Here is a 26,667-nt window from a genome sequence, read left to right as displayed (position 1 = left end):
AACTTCCAGTGTGCTGGTGGCAGGGCTGGGGACCAAACCTGGCTGGCCCTGGCCACAGACCTCTGGCAGGAAGTCCAGGCCCAGCAGGTCAAGGGTCATTCTGCCACAGCCAAACAGAAAACGTGACCTGCTCTAAAAGTTGGCAGATGACAAGAACGAACCAATGCCTCTGCCCGTCTGTAGCAGAGGCTGCCCTCAACGGGGAGTGATGAGTTTACTTCCTGGGTAAGAATTGATAACCAGTCCCCAAGCTACTGACCACTGGGGTCTGGGAAGCCTCAGGCCAGCCCAGCCCACAGCAAAACCTAGGTTTGGATGGGCCAAAGGGAGTCCTGTTTGTAAGAACAATGCTGGTTAACCTGGAAAGGCCTGTGTAAATGTTAACTATCATCTCTCTTGTTGTTTTATGATGATAATGACTAAGAAGGCAAACAAAGCCACTCAGGTTTATCTGATCTGGAATCTAGCTGGTCCCAGGGCGTGTTCCACAAAAACAATTCAGAAGCTAATAGATGTTTCTGAGAAAAAAGGAGAGGAGAGAGTCTGGAGTCAAATTTTTGGAGACTCTGGTTGAAGCAAAGGTTAAACAGGTTTCTCTCCTGCAGAACCTCTGAGAGAAACGTAGAAGCCTTGGTTTTTTTCCCCGAGGAGAGAATTTCTGAAGCATTTTTCAAAGTTGCTTTGACCCGCTGAATGCTTTCCTCTTGGAATTCATTTCTCAGCCTCTGTTACATAGAAGGTACTTTGGGAAATGTTTCTAGGCTTCATTCTGCAAATAATCCTATTAGGTCTCAATTGCAGTTGGCTATTCTAAGCTTAACCCTGACGGGCTTTTGCCCTGTTTCTCCATAGGGGACCATGGATTCTCCAAGAGTTGCTCTGTCTAGATGAGGTGGAGAATCCCCGTGCTAGGGCTAGCTGAGGACCGGGAGGGTTGAGAGGGGAACAGCGGGGCTGGGGGTTGCAGAGGGCAATAGAGGCTGCATCACGGAGGGCCTCTATTGTAGGCCTGTGTGTAGGCCTCAGCTGCAGCTCCAGTTCAACCCCTGGCCTGTGAACTTCCCTATGCTGCAAGTAGGGCCCTAAAAAGAAAAAAAGGAATGTCTCTGTTTCTCTGAAATTCAAATTTAACTGAGTATCCTGTATTTTAACTGGCCAGCTCTATTATGGAATCTACGATGTAATCTTTTTGGTGTTGCTTTTAAAGAATTGCAAATGAAAGAGAGGAGGCTATGGGGCCCTATGGTTACTGAGTGTGTCCAGGAGAATTCCCACTGATAGCCTGCTGGTGGGATGCTGGATGCCCCACAGCCCCAGGTGGTTGTGGGTGGGGGATGGGGCCAGCGAGGGCTCTGACTGGTCAAGCAGACTCTAGGCCTGGTAAGGAGAGGGACTGTGTGGGTGCTCAGAGCACTGCCTCCTTTCTGGGAAAGCAGTGAAACAAACACAGGCCTTGAAGATCAAGGTTACAGCCTGAGTAGGACACTGGCACTGAGATCGAGTGGCTCAAGTGTCAACCCCGCCCTGATGCCAGCCATCATTATGACAGAGTCAGAGTAGCTCCCCTGTTCCTCATTCCCCTTGACCCCTGAAAGGGAACTGTCATAGTGCCTCTGGAAGAATAAGATGAAATACAGGAGTCCAGATAACGTACTGAGTGCCCCGCCCATATTAAATACCCCAGAGGTGACTATTATTATTATTCCAGGAGTTCCCATCGTGGCTGAGTGGAAACAAATCTGACTAGCATTCATAAGGACACAGGTTTGATCCCTGGCCTTACTCAGTGGGTTAAGGATCCAGCGTTGTAAAATGACTTTTACAAATACAACCTAAAGAGCCACCCAGAGGACTCACATGAATTCTATTTCGATAGGAAAGAGCAGGGACTGAAGGCAAAGATGCAAGCCCTTCACTGTAGCCAGCACAACGCCCCCTGTCCCCAGGGCCACAAGGAAGGGAAAAGGAAGTGTGGTTTTGGTCTCAGGCCCCAAGTTCCAACCTCCTGTCTCCTCCCTGCCCCCTCCCTGCCAGTCACTTTCTGTCCAGGACTCTCCCCTGCACAGCCACCCCCCACTCCCCTCACAGCCCCTCCTATCCCTGACTCCAGGCAAAACTAATCTTTCTTAGTTGCCGTTCTCTCTTGTGGGGAGAGGGGAGGAAGTTCCTGAGATCCAAATTGTACATATGGGGTAAGTATGTAACTGAGTTAGCATGAGTTCAGGGGGGCCAAACGGTGGCCTATGGGCTGGGGGCCTGTTTTATAAGGAAATCTTGGTTGGAGCGTGTGTGGTCTGTAGCTGCTTTTGTACCACTGTGGAAAAGCTGAATCACTGAGACAGAGATAAGGCCAGAAATATTTTCTCTCTGGTTCTCTACAGAAGAAGGTTGCCAACCCTGCTTTTAGTTTGTAGCTTTCTCTATATAATGCATATTTTTAAATGCACGTAGCATAAATTACATACACACAGACACACACATATATATTCATTCAACACATTTCATCAGGGTACTCCTGCCAGGCATTAAATCAAACACTAGATAAATAAAGAATATGTCATTCCTGCCCCTGGGGGAAGTCCAGAGATGAAAATAGGCACCTAAACAAACAATTACGAGCAGGCTTAGCTCCCGTTTGGAAGTCAGGGTGTTGGAAATGAATGAATGATGGAATTGTAATGACAATTGTATGACAAGTACAGGAATTGAAGCACCAGTAAAAGCCCAACTTAATTCTCCAAGTGGGGTCCAATAAAAAAAACACAATCATGTCAAATGTGGGCTTGTGCGATTGTGAAATTAACCCAATGACCAGCGTGAGCCTGCGTAATGAATGGGCTGGGAGTTCCAGGCTTCTGGGAGCCACTTCCCAAGGACATTGTACCTGAAGTTACATTCTGTCCGGGTGTGTTCTCCTGGGGTTTCCCAGTTTATACAAGACACTAAAGGTATCAAGGAGGGATTCACAGAGGAAGTGGGGGAGGCAAGATTGGGGGACCAAGAGATAAGGCAGGAAATGCCAGCAGGGGTCAGATCACAGAAGGATGGGGCTGTGGGAGCCCAAGACTGGATTTATCCTGACAGTGATAGAAGAGTTCGCATTGTTTTCCTTTTCTTTCACTGATTTATTTCTGTTAATCTTTAAAATCATGACGTATTTTTGCATGCATCATGCAAAAGGCTAAAGGGCCTGCATTTGCCTGTGCACCTTGGTCGTAGGGAACCTGCTTTTGGCACAAGCGCTCCTGCTGGGAGAACAGGGCAGGGCCACGGTGAATTTGCAGTTCTAGAAACCTCACTCCAGTGTCAGTGCAGACAATGCATTAGAGGGAGCAGTGCAGCCTCAGGGAGATGGGAGTTGGGTGTAGACATCCAGGCCAGAGATGATGAGACGTTCAAGGATGATTCAGAGATGATGAGAAGGAAGGAGAGAGCAAGAGTGATTTATGGGGGATGGTGGCATCCTAGGGAGAAGCCAGCCTTGCTGCTCCCGGAAGTCAAAGCCCGATAACAAGAAAGGCGCTGGAGATTAAACAGTTCACAGCTCAGAGTGATATCCCAACCGGGCTAATGGAATCTTCACCCACATGAATAGGTTACTGCGAGTGGTTCTCATTTTCAGCTCTGCTTTAGTCACCGAGAGGGGCTCTGACTCTGCCTCTGAAATTCGGATTCAATGGGTTTGGGGACAGGTCTAGGCATCAGTATTTATATAAAACTCCCCACGCGATCCTGATGCTGAAGGTTGCAAAATTGCAAACGTGAGCTAAGAGAATCGGCTCACTTGGGAGAACTTATGCCAGAGGCTAGTCCAGGAGAGGCTTGGCAGAACAGGGCCCTGTAAACTCCTGCGTAGTACCACATCTGAGGCCCTGGCACCCCTGCCTTTGTTTTATTGACAGGAAGTAAGAAATGTATGGGACTAGGCTAGGCGTTGACTGGCCTGCTTGCCAATCTAAGTCACCTCCACAAGGAGAATGAGTGTGAGTCCCCGGTGAGGGTGTTTCAAGGTACACCAGTCACCACGGACTCTGTGTAGACTGGTCAGCGCCAGCACGCCTAGTGCAGGCAGAAAGCACATGCACTTGGTGGCCAGGCACGGCTGTGGACACCCAGCTCTAACCTCGGTGAGCTATGGGGCCTGGGTCATGCTCCAACTTCTCTGGCATTCACACTCATCTCAACAGTTATTATAGCCTCTCTCTCCATAGGTTATTGGGAGGATTAAATATGATCATTAAGTCACTCAATAAACTTTTAGCGAGGTAATATTCTGCATCAGGCACTGTCATAGGAACTGGGACACAGACAATGACAACATAGATTTTTAAAAAAATGTCTGTATCATGGAGCTTATATTGTAGCAGAGTGAGAAAAACAGTGAACAAATGGGAGTTCCCATTGTGGCTCAGTAGGTTAAGAACCCTACTAGTATCCATGAGGATGTGGGTTCGATCCCTGGCCTTGCTCCATAGGTTAAGGATCCGGCATTGCCATGAGCTGTAATGTAAGTTGCAGATGAGGCTCTGATCTGGCATTGCCATGGCTGTGGTGTCTGCTGGCAGCTGCAGCTCTGGTTTGACCCCTTGCCTGGGAACTTCCATATGCCACAGGTGCAGCCCTAAAACAAAAAAGAAAAAAAATGAACACATGAATATATCAGCTCTATGCTGTATTAGATGGGAGGAGAGGAAGTGGAGACAGTAAGTGTAGACAACTTGGGGGGATGGAAATATACACAGAGCACTTGATAATGAGGATGGCACATAGTCAGTGTGCAATAAATTATGTTTACGAAGCCAACAGCTGAAAGTAAGGGAGTTTTAAAGATTAACTAAATAACGTGTGACGCAGAAGTGCCTAGCACAAAGTGGGTGCTCAAAAGATAATGGTATTTATTCTTCCCTCCCCTGACCTAGCCTACTCCCCCTCAAGTACCACTCCCACAAATACACCCCCCCCCACCCCCACCCCCAATCTCCATGTCCCCTATTCTTCTTCCTCCTTTCTCCCAGCCATTCTGCCACTTTGTATCAACCATATGGCCATGGAGATGAAACAAGTTACTTGATGGATGATAAGAAATGAAAACATATGGAGGGTCCTTGTCCAGAGAGCATAAACGACTCTTCATTATAATATGGGAACTAAAGTCTCAAATTAAAAATAAAAGAAGGCATGATGTCGCTTTTACTGCACTCCAACCACAGTGGAGATTCATTGTCATACAATCACTGAGAATATCACGTTGATTGGCAAGAGCCGGGGCTTTGTAGAAGGGACAAAATTCCCCACAGCTAATCTACAATGGAATTGTACAATGTCAGGCACAGCTTTAATAACATTGTTCTGGGCTGCTTTGGATGTAAATATCCCACTCTTCACTTTGTAAGCAATCAAAGGGATTTTATATATGGGAGAGCATAAACGGGTATAATATCTGTGCCAAAAAAAAAAAAAAAAACACATGGGCAAAATCCAAAAATCAAAGAATGCTGTGCCTTAGAAATCCTGGCTTTGTGGCTTATCTCCGATCTCTTCTGTCCGTCCAGAAGTTGTGCATCAGACACATTACAAAAGGCCACACTTTAAATGTTACCCTTGACATTATTCAAAAGTACAGGATTGGCAAACCAGACTGGAGAAGAAAAGACAGACAATTAAATCTGGACAATCAGGTAATCACCCTTCATCTTGTCTCGGAGTCTAGAATAATGAAGGGAGGAAGGGAACTCTTGGTTATTATGCACCCACTTGATGCTGGGCACTGTCTCTGTCAGAAGCAGTGTTTATTCCAAAATTGAGGGTGATGGAGTTCCCGTCATGGCTCAGTGGTTAACAAATCTGACTAGCATCCATGAGGAGCAGGTCTCGCTCAGTGGGTTAAGGATCCGGTGTTGCTGTGAGCTGTGGTGTAGGTCGCAGACGCAGCTCAGATCCTGTGTTGCTGTGGTGTAAGCCAGCGGCTACAGCTCCGATTAGATCCCTGGCCTGGGAATCTCCATGTGCTGTGGATGCAGCCCTAAAAAGCAAAAAAAAAAAAAAAAAAAAAACCCACAAAATTGAGGGTGCTGAATGATGGAGCCAGAAGGACCCATATTGACAATCTAGCTCTGAAACTGTGTGGCCTTAGGGAAGTTACTTAAGTGCTCTGTGTCTCAGTATTTTCCATCTCTAAAATGAGGATAATAGGTATCACACGTGATTGTTTTGAGGATTAAGTAAAATAAATTTGTAGCCCAGGGCCCAAAACATACCAGGAACTCAATGGTGAGTTTCATAATTCTAGCTTTACTGAATCTGTACGGCAGCCCTGTTATGAATTGAATTGTGTCCTCAAAAAAAGATATGTCAGGGAGTTCCCGTCGTGGCGCAGTGGTTAACGAATCCGACTAGGAACCATGAGGTTGCGGGTTTGGTCCCTGCCCTTGCTCAGTGGGTTAACGATCCGGCGTTGCCGAGAGCTGTGGTATAGGTTGCAGACGCGGCTCGGATCCCGCGTTGCTGTGGCTCCGGCATAGGCCGGTGGCTACAGCTCCGATTCGACCCCTAGCCTGGGAACCCCCATATGCCACGGGAGCAGCCCAAGAAATAGCAACAACAACACCAACACCAACAACAACAATAACAAAAAGACAAAAAAAAAAAAGATATGTCAAAGCCCCAACCCCAGTACCTGTGGATATGATCTTATTTGGAAATAGGGCCTTAGCCATTAGGTGTGTCCTAATCCAGTATGATTGGCGTCCTTATAAAAAGGTGAAATTTGGTTGTTTTTTGGGTTTTGGTGGGGTTTTTTTTTGTCTTTTTTGTCTTTTTAGGGCTGCACTCACAGCACATGCAAGTTCCCAGGCTAGGGTCGAATCAGAGCTACAGCTGCTGGCCTACACCACAGCCAAAGCAATGCTAGATCCGAGCCGCATCTTTGACCTACACCACAGCTCACAGCAACACTGGTTCCTTAACCCATGGAGTGAGGCCAGGGATCAAACCCGAGTCCTCCTGGATACTAGTTACCATGTGGGTTGATTCCAAGGTGGGGCTGGAAATGAGTCCCCAGCTCGTCACACCCAAGTTCCAGTGAAGGTAGCAGGTCACAGTGGTATGATTATGAACAGCTCATTAAGTAAAGAGCAGTGAGCGTTTGAGAGTGACTTTTTAAAAAGAATCAAATTTTATTTATAGTGACGTTCCAGTCATTAATTTCAAAGGAAGAAAGCCCAAAGCAGAAGCAGGTTCATTAAAAATTTGACATTAGTAATTTAATTAAATTGGGTTTTTGCGTCTTGTTGTGGAAAATGAAACGTTAGTTCTACACCAGTTCTCAGCCCATTTCCCCTGGTTGACTCCCCACCACCACCTTAGATTGCTCTCTTCTCCAAATGTTTGCTTGACCTGCCTCTCCCACCCACAACAGGACAAACACACGTCACAGACACTGCCTCCCCTACAGCCAGCAGCATGGGATCATGGGAAATTCCAAGGAAGCCAGGAGCAGAATCATGGGAAATGTCAAGGGAGCCAGCACTATGGGATCATGGGAAATGCCCAGGAAGCCATTGCTGTGGGATCATGGGAAATGCCCAGGAAGCCATTGCTGTGGGATCATGGGAAATGCCAAGAAAGCCAGGAGCACAGGGACTGTTCTAAGCTAGGCTAATGGATAGGGCGATGGAGGTTCAATCCTTTTGTCTGGGTCGTTTCACTTGTTAGAGATAGAGAACAGACAGGGAAGGGCTCTTTGGGCCTTGCAATAGCTCTCCCAAAAAACATAAGCCACTTAAGGACAGGGACCTTTTTTTTTTTGTCTACTTTATTGCTATTTTGCCAGCACAGAGTGCAGTAGGCCTACAATAAATTTTCATTGCGTGAAGGAAACTTATGCATCAATGAATAACTCTTCCAAAGGAGTAATTGAGGGATGCTCAAATAGGTCCTGACGAATGCCAGCACCATGTTAGGCTCCCAGGATATACCCAGGGACCAGACCAAGCCTTTGCCCTTGTGGCCCTACAGCACAGTGGAAGGATAACTTCTGCCATTTTTGAGTACCTACTATGTGCTGGACACTGGGCCAGCCATACATCAGCTATTATACCCCTCAACCACCTTTCTGGTTGAGAAAACTAAAGCTCAGAGAGGTCACATGACTCAAGGCCACAGAATAAGACAGTGACATCATCTGGTTTCAGGTCAGATCAAGCTGGTACCAAACTCTGCCCTTTCCCTCTACAACAAGCTCTCTCCTCCTGGGAGGGGAGGAAAGGGGGGAGGGAGGAAAGCCTTCTTTCTGAGGACTCTAAGATTAGCAAGGCTGGCAGAGAGAGTCCTCGAAGACAGCAAAATGGGCTGGAAGAGGACACTGAAAGGGCCTGGAAAGTTCTCTAGAATCCAGGCTGGTCACCTCCACGTCTTCGTTTATATTCCTCAACATTGCCACCCCCTACCATCTCACTCCAGGCTCCCTGAGATCTTCGGCTATCTCTGGCCTCAGGACCTTTGCACATGACATTTCCTTTTCCTGCAGCACTCTTTAACCTCGCTAATTCTTACTAATCTCTCAGCGTTCAGCATAGACATCACCTCTTCCAGGAAGCTGTCTCTGACTACCCCTGACTGGCTTTGGTCCCCTGCCTGGTCCCTGTCTCCGCATAATACTTAGCATACTTTTAATCGTGCACATCTCTCACTTAGATTCGCTTGTGTGGCTCACACTGTAACCAGGCTCTGCCCTAAGTGTTTTACACACCTTCACTCATTTAATTCTCACAGCAACCCCAGAGGAAGGTACTAGTGTGAACTGCCTCTTACAGATGAGGAAACTGAGGCACAGAGAGGTTAAGAGACTTGTTCAAGGTCCCAGGGGTCATGAGCCATCAGGCCAGCATGCAAAGCCAAGCACTGAGGCTCTCAGGTCTGTACTTTCCACCACCCTGCCCTATGAATCATTGCCAGATGAACTAATTCGGAGGTACTTGGATGGCAGTCTGTCTAGACACGGCCGTGACCACTTGTCCTCACCTTAGGGGGAGGTGTGGGAGGGTGGGGGGGGTGCCTTTCTGGACACAGGCAGTTCCAACTCAGGAAGAACAGGAGAGAGGAGGGGTTGCTGAGTCAGGTTGAACAAGGAGCTGTGCCCTCCCTCTCCCCCTCCTGATTGGCAGTCATGATGCTCTCACACCCTCACCAAGACTGTTTCCCTTGGATAAAGAGCACGCCTATGTGGCTGACCATCATTGCCCTGGCTCGCTGGCACAGTGTATGTCACAGTCTCCAGCTCCCCATTTTCCCCTTGAAATGGGTCAGTCTGATCAGAACTCAGGTTCTTGTCTCCCCACCTCACTGCCTACTCCAGCACTAATGACCCCTTCAACTCCCCCAAACCCGCTGGGCCAAAGTAGTCCTCTGACTGCCAGGGCAGATAGACATGAAAGAAAGGACATCGGATTTAATGAGCACCTACTTGGTGCCATTATCTATGTCCCTACTGTGGTGTTTAGTGGACAGGATTGTAGAGTCTGAAATCACAGAGACCAAGTCCAAGAGATGAAAGTGATTTCCCCAGGGGCAGCTCCAGGGATAGGTGGACATGTCACTGAGCCCAGCACAGAGCAAGCCAAAATGTGGAGACACCGAGGTTTGCGGCAAAGAGAGGGTTTATTCATAAGGTCGCTGAGCAAGGAGATGGGAGGACAAGTCTCAGATCGGCCTCCCTGAAGGCTCGGGGATTTATGGGTTCGAGATGAAAGAAGCTGGGCCGTCTGAGGCGTGGGGAGCGTAGGGAAAGCTGCCGGGGAAAAGGGGCAATAATCACGGTTCTGCGCAGCTGTAACTAAGCTCCCGGCCTCTGCACGTTTGTGGGGGCGGGGGCTTAGCACCATCTGAGGGTGGAGTTTGGGGCCTGCTGACATCAAAAGGTCACTGAGCGGACACTTGCGCATGCCCAGTTAGAAGGTCCGTGGTCCTATAGTCTTACCCGGCTCAGCTTGAACTAGACCGCAAATTCCTAGGAAACAATTCAGGCAAACATCTTATCATTCAGGCTCCTTGCCACTTGGAGGACATGCAAGTCTTTTGCAGAAACAATTAAAACGATCTTGATTGGTCAAGGCAGGATACAGGTGAAACCGATTTAGCTGAGGCTTATCCGAGGGTTCAGACGTCACATTCAAGGCTGCACGTGAGAAAAGGCAGGAAACCTGGATGTCCAGGTATAAATTGCTTATGCGTGACCTCTTTGAGGACTCAGGGACCAGGCAGCCTTGAGGGGGTGGCCCTTTCCTATCGCAGGAAGGAGGCTCAGGAAGGAGGGTCGCCCAGGGAGGTGCCCCACCGCTGCTTTCTCGGAGGCTGGAGCCCGGCTCATGGCCCGCGTGTCTCTCCCTCTGCTCGCAGTTCTCCCCAGCCACACGTGCGGGAACCCCGGGAGGCTGCCCAACGGCATCCAGCAGGGCTCAACCTTCAACCTCGGCGACAAGGTCCGCTACAGCTGCAACCCCGGCTTCTTCCTGGAGGGCCACGCCGTGCTCACCTGCCACGCCAGCTCCGAAAACAGTGCCACGTGGGACTTCCCGCTGCCCTCCTGCAGAGGTAGGTGGACAGGGAGGGTCCAAGGGGTGGGGGGCACCAGGGAGGAATGCTGGAGCTTCTGATGGGACCCAGTCTCCATCCACTCCAGCAGGATGTGGGTCACTGACTATAGGGAGGCCATTCCTGGGGGCCACCAAGGGCCCTCAGGGTCCCCAGGCGTTCTAGGGGCTTTTTGGTCTCTCTGGACCTTCTAGCCCTCAGGTATGCCTTCCCTCAGTCTTCCCCTACATCAGCAAATATGGTTTTAGCTGGTCTGCCCTCCTCTCTCAGAAGATGCATCATTTCATGTTACACAGAGTGTCTTGTACATGGCTCACTCCCTGCTGCTTTCCTTCTGACCTCACCCTGGCATTGATTGTTTTTTCTTTTCTCTCTCTCTATTTATTTATTTATTTGTTTCTGGTCTTTTTACCTTTTCTAGGGCCGCTCCTGCGGCATATGGAGGTTCCCAGGCAACGGGTTGAATCGGAGCTATAGCCATTGGCCTACACCAGAGCCACAGCAACGCCGGATTCGAGTCGTGTCTGCAACCTACACCACAACTCACGGCAATGCCGGATCCCCAACCCACTGAGCAAGGGCAGGGGTTGAACCCGCAACCTCATCGTTCCTCTCTCTCTGTTTAATGGTGCCCTCCTCTAAGCCCTCTCATATAGTCAAAACCACATGTATTCTTTTTCAAATTTTCTTCTTTTCCATTATAGGTTCTTACAAAATATTGACTAGCTTGCGCGATACAGTAGGACCTTGCGGTTTCTTTTGTATGTGGTAGTGTGTATTTGTTAATCCTAAACTCCTAAGGTATCCCCCCACCAGCTTCCCCTTTGGTAACGATAAATTTGTTCCCTTTGTCTGTGAGTCTCTTTCTATTTTGTAAATAAGTGAATTTATATCATTTTTAAAAATCCTACATAGAAGTGATAACATATGATATTTGTCTTCTCCATCTAATTTACTTCATTTAGTATGAGAATCTTTAGGTCCATCTATGTTGCTGCAAATGGCATTATTTCATTCTTTTCATGGCTCAGTAATATTCCACTGTATACACATACCACTTCTTCTTTACCCATTCATCTGTCAGTGGAAATTTAGGTTGCTTGCATGTCTTGGCTATTGTAAATAATGCTGCAATGAACATTGGGGTGCATGTATGTTTTTGAATTAGCATTTTCATCTTTTCTGGTCCTACACCCAGGAGTAGACTTGCTGGATCATAAGGCAACTCTATTTTTAGTTTCTTAAGGAACCTCCATGCTGTTTTCCTACTGATTGCAGCAGTTACATTCCCATCAGCAGGGTAGGAGGGTTTCCTTTTCTCCTCACCCTCTCCAGCATTTATTATTTGTAGACTTTTTAATAATGGCCATTCTGACTGGTGTGAGGTGATGCCTCATTGTAGTTTTAATTTGCATTTCTCTAATACTTAGCAGCTTTGAGCATCTTTTCATGTGCCTGATGGCCATCTGGATGACGTCTTTGGAGAAATGTCTATTTGTTTCCTACCCATTTTTGATTGGGTTGTTTGTTTGTTTTTTGATGTTGAACTGTATGAGCTGATTGTATGTTTTGGAAGTGAAGCCCTTGTCACTCATATTGTTTGTAAACTTTTCTCCCATTCCCTAGATCATCATTTTGTTTATGGTTTTGTTTGCTGTGTAAAAGTGTGTAAGTTTGATTAGGTCTCGTTGGTTTTTGCTTTTATTTCTATTGCCTTGGGAGACTGACCTAAGAAAACATTGGTACAATTTATGTTAGAGAATGTTTTGCCTATGTCCTCTTCTAGGAATTTTATGGTATCATGTCTTATGTTTAAGTCTTTAAGCCATAATTGAATTTATTTTTGTGTATAGAGTGTTCTAACCCCACTGATTTACATGCACCTGTTCAACTTTGCTAATACCTCTTGAAGAGACTGTCTTTTCTCCATTGTATATTCTTGCCTCCTTTCTTGAAGATTAATTGACTGTAAGCATGTGGGTATATTTCTGGGTTCCATTGACCCACATGTTTTTGTGCCAATACCATACTGTTTTGATTACTGTAGCTTTGTAGTATTGTCTGAAGTCTGGGAGGGTTATGCCTCCAACTTGTCTAATACATATTGCATATATGCATATATTATGAATAGATACATAAATATATATTGAGATTATAATGCATGTAGATATTTTTTAACTACGTTATACAGAGACCATGACATTACAGGGAAGAGTTTCTTCATACCACCAGCAAATGCCCAGCATCTTCAAAGCTCTGTCCAGCCTTGTCTCTCCTCACCTCCCACTTATTCCTCTACAAACTAGCCTTTGCTGTCAATATTCTGCATTGTGTTGCCAAAGCATATGGGAATTGTTTTGGCCCTGATATTCCTTGACCTCTCAAAATGGTTTTACACTGTTGACCAGTCTTCTTGAAACTCTCATCTTTCAGTTCCATGGATCCCAGAACACTCAGGTATAAGTCTAGGAGGATTGTTTCAAGGAGTTGAGAAGTGATTGGGACAAGTAGCTCTCCTTGGATTCAAGTTTAGAGGAAGGTTTTCTATCATTACTATAGAAGACTAGCTCAAGGAGAAGCAGCTTCCTTCTCCCACCATAGGCTCACACACTCTTAACTGTCTCTACAAGTGATGAAAAAATATCTTGGCACATAGGTCTCTTCCTCTTCTCCCACTCCCATGGCAGACATAATTAATTGATCATAGTACCCTTCCTTCTTGAGTCCAGAGGCAGCTTTGAATTCCTTCCCAACAGGCAAGCCATAACCAATCAATCTGAGTTGCCATGTTTGTTTAGCCCTTCTCAACCAATGGTATTGACCTCAGGCTTGTTAGTCCTTCTTGGCGGAGCCCAAAGGAGCTAGAATCTCCTTTCCTGCCTTCCACAGTCCCTTCCTCTCAGGCCCCGTTTCTAAGTGGGGGCATGCCTCCCTCCATGTGACTGAAACCAGGAATGACCAAACCAATCATATGAGACCTTGGCACCTGCACACAAGTGTGTGGCCCTGAGTGGCTTACCCATGGCCTGTATCTGCTATTTCCATTCTCCCTCATAGCACCTGTACCCAGTCTCTGCCCAGCAGATGTCACAGTGTAACACTCTGACCGTCCCAAGAGGAGAGTCAGAGTTGTGACATGATAATAGAATGTGAAACATGATAGTACATGAAGTTGAGCATTTAAGCTGTGAAACAGATAACACAGCTCTCTCTTTATGGGACTATAACTATCATCCTCTTTTAGTCAATATGGAAACTGAAAACAAATGTAGCCCAAATATCAGAGGCAGGGGGGCTATCACCTTGTCCTGTGAAGTACAATTCACATCAACATCCCATCTTAATGTGGTGGAAACCTACAATCTTTCCCAATATTTTCAGGAATTTTTGTCATTGTCGGCTTCCTCTGAACCTTGAACTCACTACCATGCCTCATCTCCCTTGGTTCCATTCTGCCAACTTAGAAGGAAAACTTGGCCTACTTTTCTTGATCCCCCCCCCCCAAAAAAAAAGCAAAATCAAACGCCACTAACACAGGTGTTTGCATGGTGCAGTGTCTTTATGAAAAGTTTGTGGCAATGCAGGGAATTTATGTCTCAACATAAACTGGCTTAAAATGAAAGTGAGAGCATTCAGGAATCCCAAAACCTTTGGGCCCTTCACCATAGAAGCTTCTCTCTGGCTCCTATCTTGGCAGGCTCCAGCTTCCCTGTGATGTGTGTCACCCCCTCTCCTTTCTCCAGTCCTTTCCACTTTGCTGCCTCTCAACCTCAGCCCTATTTCAGGATTTCTGTCAACTTCTTAGGCACAGGAACCCAGTTGCCCTTGGCTTTGCCATCTCCTTACAGGCTAATGTCTCCCTTTCCCACCCAAGCTATTTCAGTATAGGATGGTATTTCCCTGAATATAGAGAGCTTTCACTTGAAGGAAACTCTGGGGCTCGCTGTTAAATTATCTTTCTTGGTAACCCACTAGTCAAAGGTAAGGAATGCTCACAACTTTATAAATCAAATCTACTTCAGTACAACTTTAAAGAGTGAGAAAGTGGAGTTCCCATCATGGCTTAGGGGAAACGACTCTGACTAGCATCCATGGGGATGCAGGTTCAATCCCTGGCCTCGCTCAGTGGGTTAAGAATCCAGCATTGCCGTGAGCTGTGATGTAGGTTGCAGATGTGGCTCGGATGCTGGTGTTGTCCCAATTCTACCCCTAGCCTGGGAACCTCCATATGCTGCAGGTGCGGCCCTAAAGATACAAGAAAAAAAAAAAAAAAAGGAGTTCCCATCGTGGCATAGTGAAATGAATCCAACTAGAACCCATGAGGATTCGGATGCGATCCCTGGCCTTCCTTAGTGGGTTAAGGATCCGGTGTTGCCATGAGCTGTGGTGTGGGTCGAAGATGTGGCTTGGATCCCACCATTGCTGTGGCTGTGGCTGTGGCTGTGGCTGGCACCTGTAGCTCCGATAGACCCCTAGCCTGGGAACCTCCATATGCTGAGGGTGTGGCCCTAAAAAGCAAAACAAAAAAAAAAAAGAAAGAAAGAAAGAAAGAGAGAAAAAGAAGAAAACACGAGTGACAAGGGCCACCTCATGGACATCTTGCTTTGCCCAGTCGGATCATGGCCCTGCAGTGCAGGGTCTGCAGGTCCAGGCGTGGGGAGTGGTGAAGGCTGCCCCTCGGTGGGCAGAGTGGGCTGGTGACAGTGCTCCCCCAGGGTTCACATCACAGCAGTAAGTCATGGGCATGGAGAGCCTTCTGGGGTCACAACTCTCTCCCAGGTCACTCCTGATTCTCTTTTAAACTCTCAGATGACAACAATTCTTTCCCCACTTCTTCTCCACTGACTTTTTTCTCCATCTTTCCCCTTAAATGCTGGAGGGCCCAGTGTGGCCTCTTCTCTGGGAACTTCTTGCATCTCTTAGACCTTCTCATCCACTGCATGGCTTTGATCTCTCCCTCCAAGCCTCCCTCTCTCCTAAGCACCAGACCCACATGGATATCACGCTCTCCCGAACCCCTCCCTGGAGGGTGCAGCAAATGTGGCAATGCTAAAACCTAACTCTTTCTCTTTTTCCAAACCTGCTCTTTTTCTTGCCTGCCCAGCTCAGTGAAGCATGTCACCATCCAAGGTGGTCAAGCCAGACATGCCAGTAGCATGTTACTTCCTCACCCTCCTTGCTCCCTGCATCCTTAGCCACCTTGTCCTGGCAGATCCTCCCCACCATGCCTCTGCCACTGCGCTGTCCAGGGGACCCGGCTGCTGATGGTCCAGGCCCTCCCAACTCTCTCCCATCTCACTGCCAAGCATCTCCAATCCCCCTGCCACACACATCCCAATTCATTCTCCATCCAGGAGTGAACGTCCTAAGATACAGATCTGACACCACCACTCGTTGCTTAGAATCCTGCCAGTGGCTTTTTATCACTAACAGGGTCAAGTTCAGATTCCTTAGCATGGAACACAAGGCCCTCCTGGAAGGAGTTCCAGGCTGACCTTTCTAAGTCCCCTCTAAGTAGCTTGTAATTAGCCAAACCAGAAAGGCTCCCTTCCAGAACATGCATGCCAGAGAAGCCAGCCGAGCATGGAAATCCTTCTTTCAGAAGGGCTTCAAGCCTGGGAGACTCCCCAGGGCCAGAGGGGCCTGAGATGAGGCTCTGCTCAAAGTTGGGAGGGAGCGGAATGCTGTCCTGCTCTCGGAGTCCCCGGGGCTTCAGGTCCATTTCTCTATTCTCATTCACCACATGCTGCAAGAAGAGCCTGAGAAGCATCCTCAGTACTGCTCATGACTTTCTGAAAGTGATTTTCCAAACCATCCTCCTCAGGAGGCCGAGCTAACAGGAGCAGAGGGTATCCCTCGCATGTTGCCCGGTGCCAGGAGCTACAGTCATGCCAGAGTTAGCGGGTTCAGACTCAGGGAGGATTAAAGCCTTTTGGCCTTTCTCCCTCATGTGTAGAACTCTCAAGGGCTGGCATCTGTGAGTGGATAAACCTCATCCACTGGGCAGTGGTCTGTAAATATTTGCTGAGCGAATGGATGGTTGGATGGGTCTAATTCACCATCAGGATTATGTAGGCATGTGTGCCCGAAAGGGAAACTACTGGCCTAGGTTAGCCCACCTCCCAGCAGTTCCAAGAGACATGACTTCATTGAGTCCAAGGCTTCGTGGAGCAGGTTGGAGACTGGGGTGCCTCCGCCTCAAACAGGAAATACCACCTGCCTGGCTGAGAGGTAGGCTCAGTCTGGAGACACAGACCAAAAAGACAGGGCACCAGCTGGGGGCCAGGGACAGAACAGGTGTGAGCCTGACCTCCAGGGAGGCCCATCCCAAGGCTACCAGCCCAGCTTGGCAGAGAGAAGGGGGAAGGTCTCCGATCACTTTGTGACACTTTGGGCACTTTTTCAAAGGCAGAGGTCCCTGGGTGCCCTGAGCCTCGTGGAACCTCTTTGATCCTCAAGAAGGAAGATCATGTGGATTTTACAAGGGTTCTTTGATGTGTGAGGGGCATTGGCCTTGTATCAAAGAGGGCTGCGGAGTGGAGGAAAGGGATTCAAGTGTGCTGGGGGCTGAGAGGCGGGTGGTGGAGAGAAAGCAGCCTGAACAAGAAAGACTTGACTTATGCAGTCCAAGCCAAACCCAAACCTGCCCCAAACCCAGGGAAACGGGTGTTTGGTCTGTAGCAGCTTGGCCTCCAAGTGCCTGGCTGCATTCCAGTTTTTCCAGTCCCAGGGGGAGGAAGCTCTGTGGAATATGAGACAGAAGCAGAGTGTTGGGCACAGAAAGAGCATGGAATCCAACATGTCTACATTCAACCCTAGCCGTGCCAGCTCAGAGCTGTGGGTCACTGGTGTGCAGCTAAGCTGCTCTGAGTTTTCATGTAGGGACATGTGGGGAGGCCTAAAAGGGCTGATTGCTTACTTGTTCATTCACTTGGGTTTCAACAACTTTTGATTGAGTGCCTACTATGTGCCAGCCAGTCATTGGCTCAATCCTTAGTTATTAACTGCCCATTAAGCACCAGATGTTGTTCCAGATGCAGAGAAACAGCTGTGATGAACAAGTCAGACCAAGCTCCATGATCTCGTGGAGTTTATATTTTAGCACTGGGGAGGTAGAAACCAGATAAAGATCAAAGAAACAAATTTCATCTCATGATAGGAACTATGAGGGAAATAATGTAGCTAGGAACAAGGAAGGCTGCTTTAAAGGGAGCTGTCAGGCGAGGTCTCTGAGGAGGTGAGAGATGAACTGAGTTCTGAATGACAGGGAGCCTATTGTTGAAGACCTTGGGAGGGGACAACAGGAAAAGCAGGTACTAAGGCCCCCAGGTGGGAGAGAGGGTGGCATGTTAGAGAAATAGAAAACAGGCCCAGGGGGCAAAGTAGGGTCAGGAGAGGAGATGGTGGGAGTGAGTGGGGCTGTGGTGAAGCAGGACTAGGAGTTGGGGTTAGGTTCTAAACTCAGGAGGGAGCCAGGGATGAGTTTTAAGCAGAGGAGTGGCACAAGTGAACTTAATTTAAAAAAAAAAACAATCACTCTGGATGCTAGAAGGGAGAGGAATTGCCTTTGGCACAGTTACACCTTGGGGGCCAGTTGGGCGGCAGCTATGGCAGGTGTGCAGGCTGGAGATGATGCATCTTGGTCAAGGGTGGCCGTGGTAGAGGTGGAGGAGAGGGGGTAGATTGGGGCCATGGTTTGGAGGCACAGCCGACAGCCTTGCTGATGGAATGCATGTAGGTGCTGATGGAGCAAAGGGTCAAGGTTGACTCCTAGGCCCTTTCTGGAGTGCTGGCAGGGATGCCAGTGGTGGGATGCCAGTGCTGAATACGGGGGTGACTAGAACAGGGAGCAGGAATTGTGTGCTCTAAGGAGAATTAAGAGAGCTCGTTTTGTCCACATCAAGTTTGAGGTGCCTGTGAGACATCTCTGTGGGAGCATCACTTCTGTGGCTGGGGGAAGTTCTGAGCTTGCAAGAGATCAAGAGAAGAATAAGAAACCCTACTTAAGACCCTAAGAGATAGGGATAGCCAGGAAGGGTCTGGGAGCTGCACAGTGGCCCCCCCTTGTGCTGATCAAATCATACAACATACAGAAAGCACCAAATACCATGCCAGGCAGTGTGGACCATGAGTGATTCTGAGCATGGGACCTCGACATGGACCATGGCACCTAGGTTGCATTCCCAGTAGGGGTCCCCCTACTCCCAGTGGGCTCACTAGTCCTTCTCCCATCTCCTTTGCCATCACAACTATTACTCCAGCAGACTCGTTCGGAACATGAGCTCTGGAGTCCAACCACCTGGATTCAAATTCTGGCCTTGCTACACCCACTAGCTGAGTGGCTTTTGGCAAGCTACTCAACCTCTCTGTGCTCCAGTTTTCCAGCCTGCAAATGATAATAGCAACAGTACTTAACTCATAAGGTGGAAGTGAGGCTGGAGTTGATAAATGCTCAGCAAGCAGCAGAGCACCTTGTTCACAGTAATGACACAGTGACAGTTAGCTGTCATCATTCTGACGGCTGCAGCCACTACTGGCCAGCATTCACCAAGCACTATGCCAGACCCTGTTTTATCTAATTTCATAGTCATAAAAACCCCAGGAGGTTGAGATATTACAGTGAGGAAGTGGAGGCCTGGAATGGTGTGTGGTCCCACAGCTAGAAGGTGATTCTGCCCAAGCCATGATCTTGGCCAGCCTCACCTGCAGACAGAGGCGATGGCCTGTGACCATGGCAGGAGGTGCATGATGGCAGCATTACTTCCAGGGCTCCTATGGCCTGGTCCAGGGCCTAAGAACTTGGCCCTCTCACAGGTGCATCCCCTGAGTAAGTCCACCAGGCCAAGGGCTGCCCTGTCTCCTGTGTTTCCCCTTTAACTTTCCTTTTTAACTTGCCCCAGGAGCTCCTTTGGTGCGAAGCCTCAGGGGAAGAGCCTAGGTGGTTCTGCTGGGCAGGTGCCACTTCAGGTGGGGGCCAGGTTCTGGGGGACCAAGGTTTCCAGGACTCACTCACCTCTACCTGAGCATGGGCAGCTGGTCCTTGCTGTGGGAGCAGCACACAGCCTCTGCCTCAGTCCCCTCAGGCAGAGGAGAAGGGGAACAGAAAGAAGGTTCTCCCACCTGGAAAATGCTCTCCAGGATTGGGGGCCTCCAGGAGCCCGTGTCAGGAAAGGCATTGCAGCCACTGAGGCCAGGGAGGCACAGAAACAGGTGGATAAAGGCATGGGTCTGGAGTCAGAGTGCTCTGGCTTCAAATCCTGACTCTAATATGTGGTAGTCATGTGACCCCAGGAAAGTTTTTAAAACTCTCTGAGCCTCAGTCTCCTCATCCGTAAAGTGTGGGTGAATTAACATCATCTCTTTGAGCAGTTTGAGAAAATGCATGTGAAGCGTCTAGCGCAACGACTGTCTGTAAGGAAAGTGTAGCAGAGAAGAGATTGGTCCAATCTCCATATATCCTCTTGGAAGGACACCTCAGGAGGCAGTTTCTATGGAAGTTGTCTGGGGATGGAGGAAATAATGATGCTTTCAGGTAACTGGTAATTTCTTAATTTTAAGAAGGGATGTCCTTGTTAAAGCCAAGGATAAATGGGGCAGAATCCTGAGCCCCCAGCCTAGTGGAGTGATGAAGTGGAGCAGGTTATGGGGGCCCCAGTCAAGGACACTGAGCTACACAGTGTAAGGGAAAGGGGGAGTGCTGCTGGCAGTTTGGGGGCACTCAGCCTTGCACTTGAGTTGTAATAAAGCAGCTTCTCCCCAGTAGGGGTCTTTTGGGATTTCCCTTTCCCTAGAGGCTGAATGGCCCTGGGGAGGGAGGATATGGACAGAACCCCATTGCCAAGGACTCCAGAGCTCCTAGACATCCAGGATTGTGCACTGGAGTTGGTCTGAATGTGCAGGGGGCAGGGAATGGTATGATGCAGCTTTCCCTCCATCCCTACTGGAAATTTGTGAGTCACTGGAGAGTTAACAGACATCAAAGGAAGCTGAGGGATAGTTTTCTAAAATTATAGTTAATTGAGGAAATTTCAGCAGAACTTAAAGACGATCATAAATAAAGTCATAAACTTGGAAAGGCAACTATCAGCCTAACACACCTGCACCCTAGAATATACATGACTTAGTGGCAATGGAGAATGCCCATTGCTGGAGAAGGAGAAAGTGTAAATTAATATTTTAGGAGTGTGGTGTCAGCTGAAGGTTATATTTTACGACTCTGAAGTTGTAACTGTGAAATACGATGCCTTGTTGAAAGTGTGAGAAAATCTCCAAACAACTTTTACAGCCTCTTCAATCAAAACAGGATGGTGCAGAAACGGGGTGTCAGAGGAGCCTTAGAGACAGGGAGAACTCCAGCAGCCATGGGGCCATCTTCAGAGTAGACTGTGCCTCTGGCCAGAGAGGCATATAATCTCCTGCGTCATCAGTTCCAGCACAGTCTAGGAGTCACTGACTAAAACTGGGAAGTTCAGATATTTCGGGATGGCTTGCCAAATGCCATCAAGCAGGGAGTATTACTGAACCAGACATGGGTCTGCTTGCCTGACACACAGCAAAGCCAATCTACTGACATGGGATGGTGGTGAAGGAAAGTACAGTGTTTATTGCAAGGCCAAGCAAGGAGAATGGGCTACTCTTGTTAAAAGACCTGAACTCCCTGATGGCTTTCAAGGAAGGGTTTTTAAAGGCCAGGGAAGGGAGAGGGTCACAGGGTACCCAATCAGCTCATGGACATTGTTCTGATTGATTGGAGGTGAGGTAACCAGTGGTAGTTTGGGGGTCAATATCATCAACCTTCTGGTTCCAGGCTATCTGAGGTCTACTTGCTGGTGATCAGCATGCAGCTAGCTTCTTTCACCTGCTAAGGGTTTTGATATCTGCAAAACAACTCGAGGATATGGCTCTAGCCTTCGAGGAGGAACTAAAAGTCCTTGACTTTGTTTTATGACGAAACTGTTGTGATTTTGACTTGCCTGAATATTTTCCTTTGTTTCTGCATTTTCTCATTTTCTGATTAAAGTTACTCTTTGAAATTCAAGGCAGGCCTAGGAGGCTACAGCTTTTTCAGAAACATGAGGCAGGCCAGACGGAGCTGGGGTGGGGTGGGAGGGGTAGGGTGCACGAGGAAAAGTCTGTCCATAAGAAGATTCTGCATGGTTCTGCTCAGTTTCAGGAGGTGTGATCTAGTCTAGGGGAGCAGTCCTGGGCCAGAGAGACTCCGCAGAGGTCCTGGCCTAGCCACCTACTGCATCACCTCAGATATTTATTGGGTGCCTGCCATCCACTAGGAAATGTGATAGATGCTGGGGATAAAACAGACATGGCCCCTGCCCTCATGGAGTTTACTGTCTAGATATTTAACTACATTACATCATCAATCAGTTAGTTAATTATGGGAAAAGTATGGTGATGCTGGGAAAGTGTATGATGGGGAGAAGGGATTTTCTGTTTCTGGAAAGATCCTTGAGGAAGTGACACTTAGACTGGGATCTAAAGACTGAGGAGGGGCCAGTCAGGCCCAAGGAGATAAGGAAGAAGGCTCCAGAACGAGGAAGTAGTGCTTTCAAAGGTCCTTGGGCAGGGGGATGCTTGGTGCATTAGAAGAGCTGGGAGGAGCCCAGGGTGGTTATGGGAAGTGGGCGGGGAGAGGCGGGTATGACGCCAGGCCCTGTGAGATCCTTGTCAGCCCCCAGATAATCTGCTCATTCCTGGGTGACAGTGGAGTTGTTGAAGGTTCCTACAGAGGGGCGTGGCATCATCAGGTCTGTACTTTTTGGGATCCACTGTCTGAAGAATGGGTGAGGTGGAGCAGGAAGGATGCTCAGAGACAGGAGGTTTCACAACCAGACTTGGACCATGATGTGGCTTAGAGTAGAGCAGGTGCAATGAAGGCAGGAGACTGAATAAAGAGCCCTTAGAAGGACGGACAAGCTTTGGTCCCTGGTTGAGCATGGGGTTCAGGGTGGTGAGGGTGTCCCCTAGCCTCTGGGTAAAGCACGGGTTGAGCAGTGCAGACATCCTCCCTCTAAGACAGGAAGCTCCGGAAGAAGGCTGAGCTTAGTGGGAGGCGAGAACAGGGAGGGTCTTGGTCAGGTTGGGCTGAGAATAGCACGGGATATCTAGTTGGGTTCCTAAGTCCGGAACGAGATAGGACACTGTGGAGTCATTACTTCTCTCTCATGACCTGCCCCCACCCCAGCTCCCTTGCTGCTGTATTGTCATCTAGATGTGCAGACCGTGGAGACCCCTGCACACATGGTGGCTGGCCCCTCTCATGGTCCCTGCTCCCTGGACACGGCTCCCTCCTTTTCCCACCCAAGGACTTCCCCTCCCCTCTGTCTGACTGCTCCTTCTCAGCCTCCTTTCAGGTGCCTTTGCTCCTGCCTGCTGCCTCTGTCCCCAGCCTTCCCTGCTCTGGGAGCCAGGTCCCTTTTCATCCTGCCCACTTCTGGCCTCTCAGGCTCCAGGCCTACGTGCTTAGCCACCTGCCACCTCCTCTCACACTCATACTCAGCACATGGGCAGGGAAGGGGCCATCACCATCCCCTGTCGCTGTCATCATCAGCCCTGTTGCCTGGTTAGAAATCTCGTATCCTCTTTCCCTCCTGCTCTCCTTCCCAGGCCACTCCCTATGGAGGTCACATCCTCTGGCTTCTCCCCTGCCTGGCTCTTGAATCTCTTTGGTTCCTTCCCTTCTGTCCCACAGCTGTGAGTTCAGGCTCTGACAACAGCTTCTTCAGCATTCTCCTCGCTGTCGCCTCCTCTACCTGCCACCCTCACCATCCCACTAATCACAGCACCATCACACGGGCACCAGAGTCGTCTTCCTAAAGCTGACCTGGGCTTTTACTCCCTACAGAAAACCGTGCAGGTCTCCCAGACACCTGCGGGCAGAATCCCCCCTTTCATCAAGGCCGTCAGGGCCTTTCTGAGCTGACCCCTCCCTTTGCATGTCAACTCCCGAATCCTGCACCTTCCTCCGAGAGAAAGAAAGCTGGCCATTCCCCAAGCACGCAGCGCACATTCAGGCCCCGGTGCCTCCCAATGCCTTGGTTTTTGTCCCCCTCCACACTCCTACTCCTCTTTCAAGGTCCAGGCTAAGTGTCCCTTCTTTTACCATGATTTTCCTAACGTTCAGTGCAGCCAAGGTGAAGCCATTGCGGCTAGGAGTGTAGACACCTCCACCTGGTGTGGACAGTGCCAGCGCGGGACTGTTGCCGCCGGCGGGCGCGGTGCTTGCTGGGAGAGATATTGACAAATCTCCCGCTTGCCGGCTCCTGTAGCTTATCTCCTTGGTAATGGTCACCGCGAAGTTATTTACATCAGAGGGAAACAAACTCTGCCTTGGATGTCTGACTTCATAGGCTCCTGCCAGAGAGACTCCCAGGGTGGAAATACCGTGCAGCTCGATACAACAAACAAATAGCACTGGCAAACTCGATTTAGAGCCATGGCGCACCTGCCTTCCCTTCCTCCCTCCTTCGCGGGACCTGGGCACCTGGATTGGAGGTAGCAAAAGAGAAAGGGAAGGCATTGAGAAAGGATGCTAGAACCGCGCCCTTTCCTGGGCATCCGAGGCCCTTCACAGTGCAGCTCTCACCTCCTGCCCAGCCCAGCATTGCCATCTGTGCCCTGACCTTTGAGTTCAGGCAACCCTAAGTCCCTAAATGCCACACGCAGCCCTGCATCTGCCTTGCCGTTGCCTTTCCTCTGCCCGGGACACCCTCTCCCCCGAGTCTTACCAGCCAGTCATCTCTCAACTCAAGTAGATTGGCCAGACCAGCATTCAAAACACCACCAGATGCCGACTCCCTCTCACTGGTGCCACCTGGTCCGAGCCACTGTCATCTCTTTTCCAAATCATCGCAGTAGCCTCGACAAGCCCCTTGCTTCTGCCCTCTTCCTCTTTGGTGTATTGTCTACACAGCAGCTCAGGGGATCCTACAAATCAGAGCACGCATCTGCTCAGAACCTTCCACTGGCTTCTCATCTCTCTAAAGTAAAAGCCCAAGCTGGGAGTTCCCACTGTGCTGCAGTGTGTTAAGAATCTAGCATGTCTCTGCAGCAGCTTGGGTAGCTGCTGAGGTGTAGGTTCCGTCCCTGGCCTGCCTCAGTGGGTTAAGGATCCAGTGTTGCCACAGCTGTGGTGTAGGACCCAGCTGTGGCTCGGATTCAATCCCTGTCCTGGGAACTTCCATATGCCATGGGTGGGGCCAAAAAAAAAAAAAAAAAAAGAGCCCAGACCTTGTCCCCACCACTCTCCTCCTTACTCCCACTGCTCCAGTCTCTTGATGCTTTTCAGCAGCAGCAGGCCTCTGCACACCATGGCCTTTGCATTTGCTGTTCCATCTGGAATGCTCTTCCCCCAGATAACTGCCTGGCTCGCTCTCTCTCCCTCCTTCAGGTCTTGGCTCAGATATCACCTTCTCAGTGAGGCCTTCCCTGACCCCCTTTCTGCAGTGTCCATGCCCCCATTTCCAGTGCAGGATACTCCCCATCCTTCTGCATCTGGCACCGCCTCATTGCCCGCAGGGTTTACTTATTTGTCTTGGGTATTATTTCTTATCCTCTAACTGAGATATAAGCTCCATGAAGGTTGGGATTTTCTTTTCTTTTATCTGCAAATGAATCCCTAGCACCTAGAACAGTGCCTGACACATAGTAGGCACTCAGTAAATGTTTGTTGAATGAATGAATGAGTATCTCAGCACAAATTTTGCCTCCTCTGTGAAGCCTTCCTAAGTCTCATATGCTATTATTGGGCCTTAACACTTTGGCTATATCAGTTCCGAGGAGCCACTCGGAACTGCCTGGCTACCCTCACTCTGAGAAACAGCAGGGTGGGATGAAATTAAGCTTTTCAAGACGTGGTGCATGTCCTGTTTGGCACATAGTAGGTGCTCACTTAATGAGCATGGGCGGGAAACATTCATAAGTTCCTACTGAGTGAGGCCCCGTCATTTCTATGGTCATACATCCTCAAGAGCTGGCATTTGGAAATGGGCTCATTCTCTTGAAACAGACCTTGACCCTGTAAAGTGACAATATTAAGAATAGTTCAGGGCCACTGAGTGACAGTAGTTAAGAATAGTTCAGGGGGAGTTCCCGTTGTGGTGCAGTGGTTAACGAATCCAACTAGGAACCATGAGGTTGCGGGTTCGGTCCCTGCCCTTGCTCAGTGGGTTAACGATCCGGCGTTGCTGTGAGCTGTGGTGTAGGTCGCAGACGCGGCTCGGATCCCGCATTGCTGTGGCTCTGGCGTAGGCCAGTGGCTACAGCTCCAATTAGACCCCTAGCCTGGGAACCTCCATATGCCGCGGGAGCGGCCCAAGAAATAGCAAAAAAAGACAAAAAAAAAAGAATAGTTCATGGCCACTGAATAAGCTCGCTTTTATCTCCATCCCATCCTGTCTCTGTGTATCCAGATGTCAACTCCTTCTCTCCACTGGGATGTCACCTGCACACAGCCTTGGAGTCCAAAACTGAACTCCCCATTGCCTTCCACACCACAAGGTGCCCCTGTCCCGGATCCCCTGCCTCAGGAAGTGGCACCTTTCATCCATCCAGACGCTCATGCCTAAAGCCTGGAATTCCTCCCTCCTGACGGCTAGTCCTGGAGATCCTATTTCCTAACCAGCTCTCCACCAGGTCCTTTTCCCACCCTTCCCATGGCATCAGCTCGGACCTCACCTGGCCTCACCAGGACTTCACCTTACCTGGTGACTCTGCGCTACCAAGAGCATCCTGCCTGCTCCCCCCACTCAAAACTTGTCTATGCCACAGGCACAGGGATCTTTCTAAAATGCAAATTTAATCATATTTCCTCGCTGCCTTTGATCCTCAAGATGGAGCAGAAGGAGAAGTTGGCATTGGTCAGGCATCTAGCACAGCCAGTCACATTAATGATCCCATTCAGTTGTCACAAGAAACCATTGTACAGAGAAGCAGAATGATGCTTAGAGAAATAAATCACACAGCTGGCAAATTGTGGAAGCTAAATTCAAATCTAGACTTTCCTGACCCTAAAATATATTTTCTTTTCAATATAGTGCACTGCTTCCAATCATTTTGGGCCCA

General features: G+C 49.0%; 1 protein-coding gene across 1 annotated transcript in view; it reads left to right on the top strand.

Annotated features, from left to right (window-relative positions):
• CSMD2 (CUB and Sushi multiple domains 2) overlaps positions 1–26,667 on the top strand; it is a 648,967-nt gene that overhangs the window by 206,599 nt on the left and 415,701 nt on the right. The window contains exon 4 of the mRNA XM_047793175.1: positions 10,396–10,590. Coding sequence (XP_047649131.1) covers positions 10,396–10,590 — 195 coding nt within the window. The remainder of the gene's footprint in view (positions 1–10,395; positions 10,591–26,667) is intronic.

Source organism: Phacochoerus africanus, chromosome 8 (genome assembly GCF_016906955.1).
Source record: "Phacochoerus africanus isolate WHEZ1 chromosome 8, ROS_Pafr_v1, whole genome shotgun sequence".
In the NCBI taxonomy this organism is placed as follows: domain Eukaryota; kingdom Metazoa; phylum Chordata; class Mammalia; order Artiodactyla; family Suidae; genus Phacochoerus; species Phacochoerus africanus.
The sequence above is the reverse complement of the archived record's forward strand: the minus strand, read 5'-3'. Positions and strand labels throughout refer to the sequence as shown.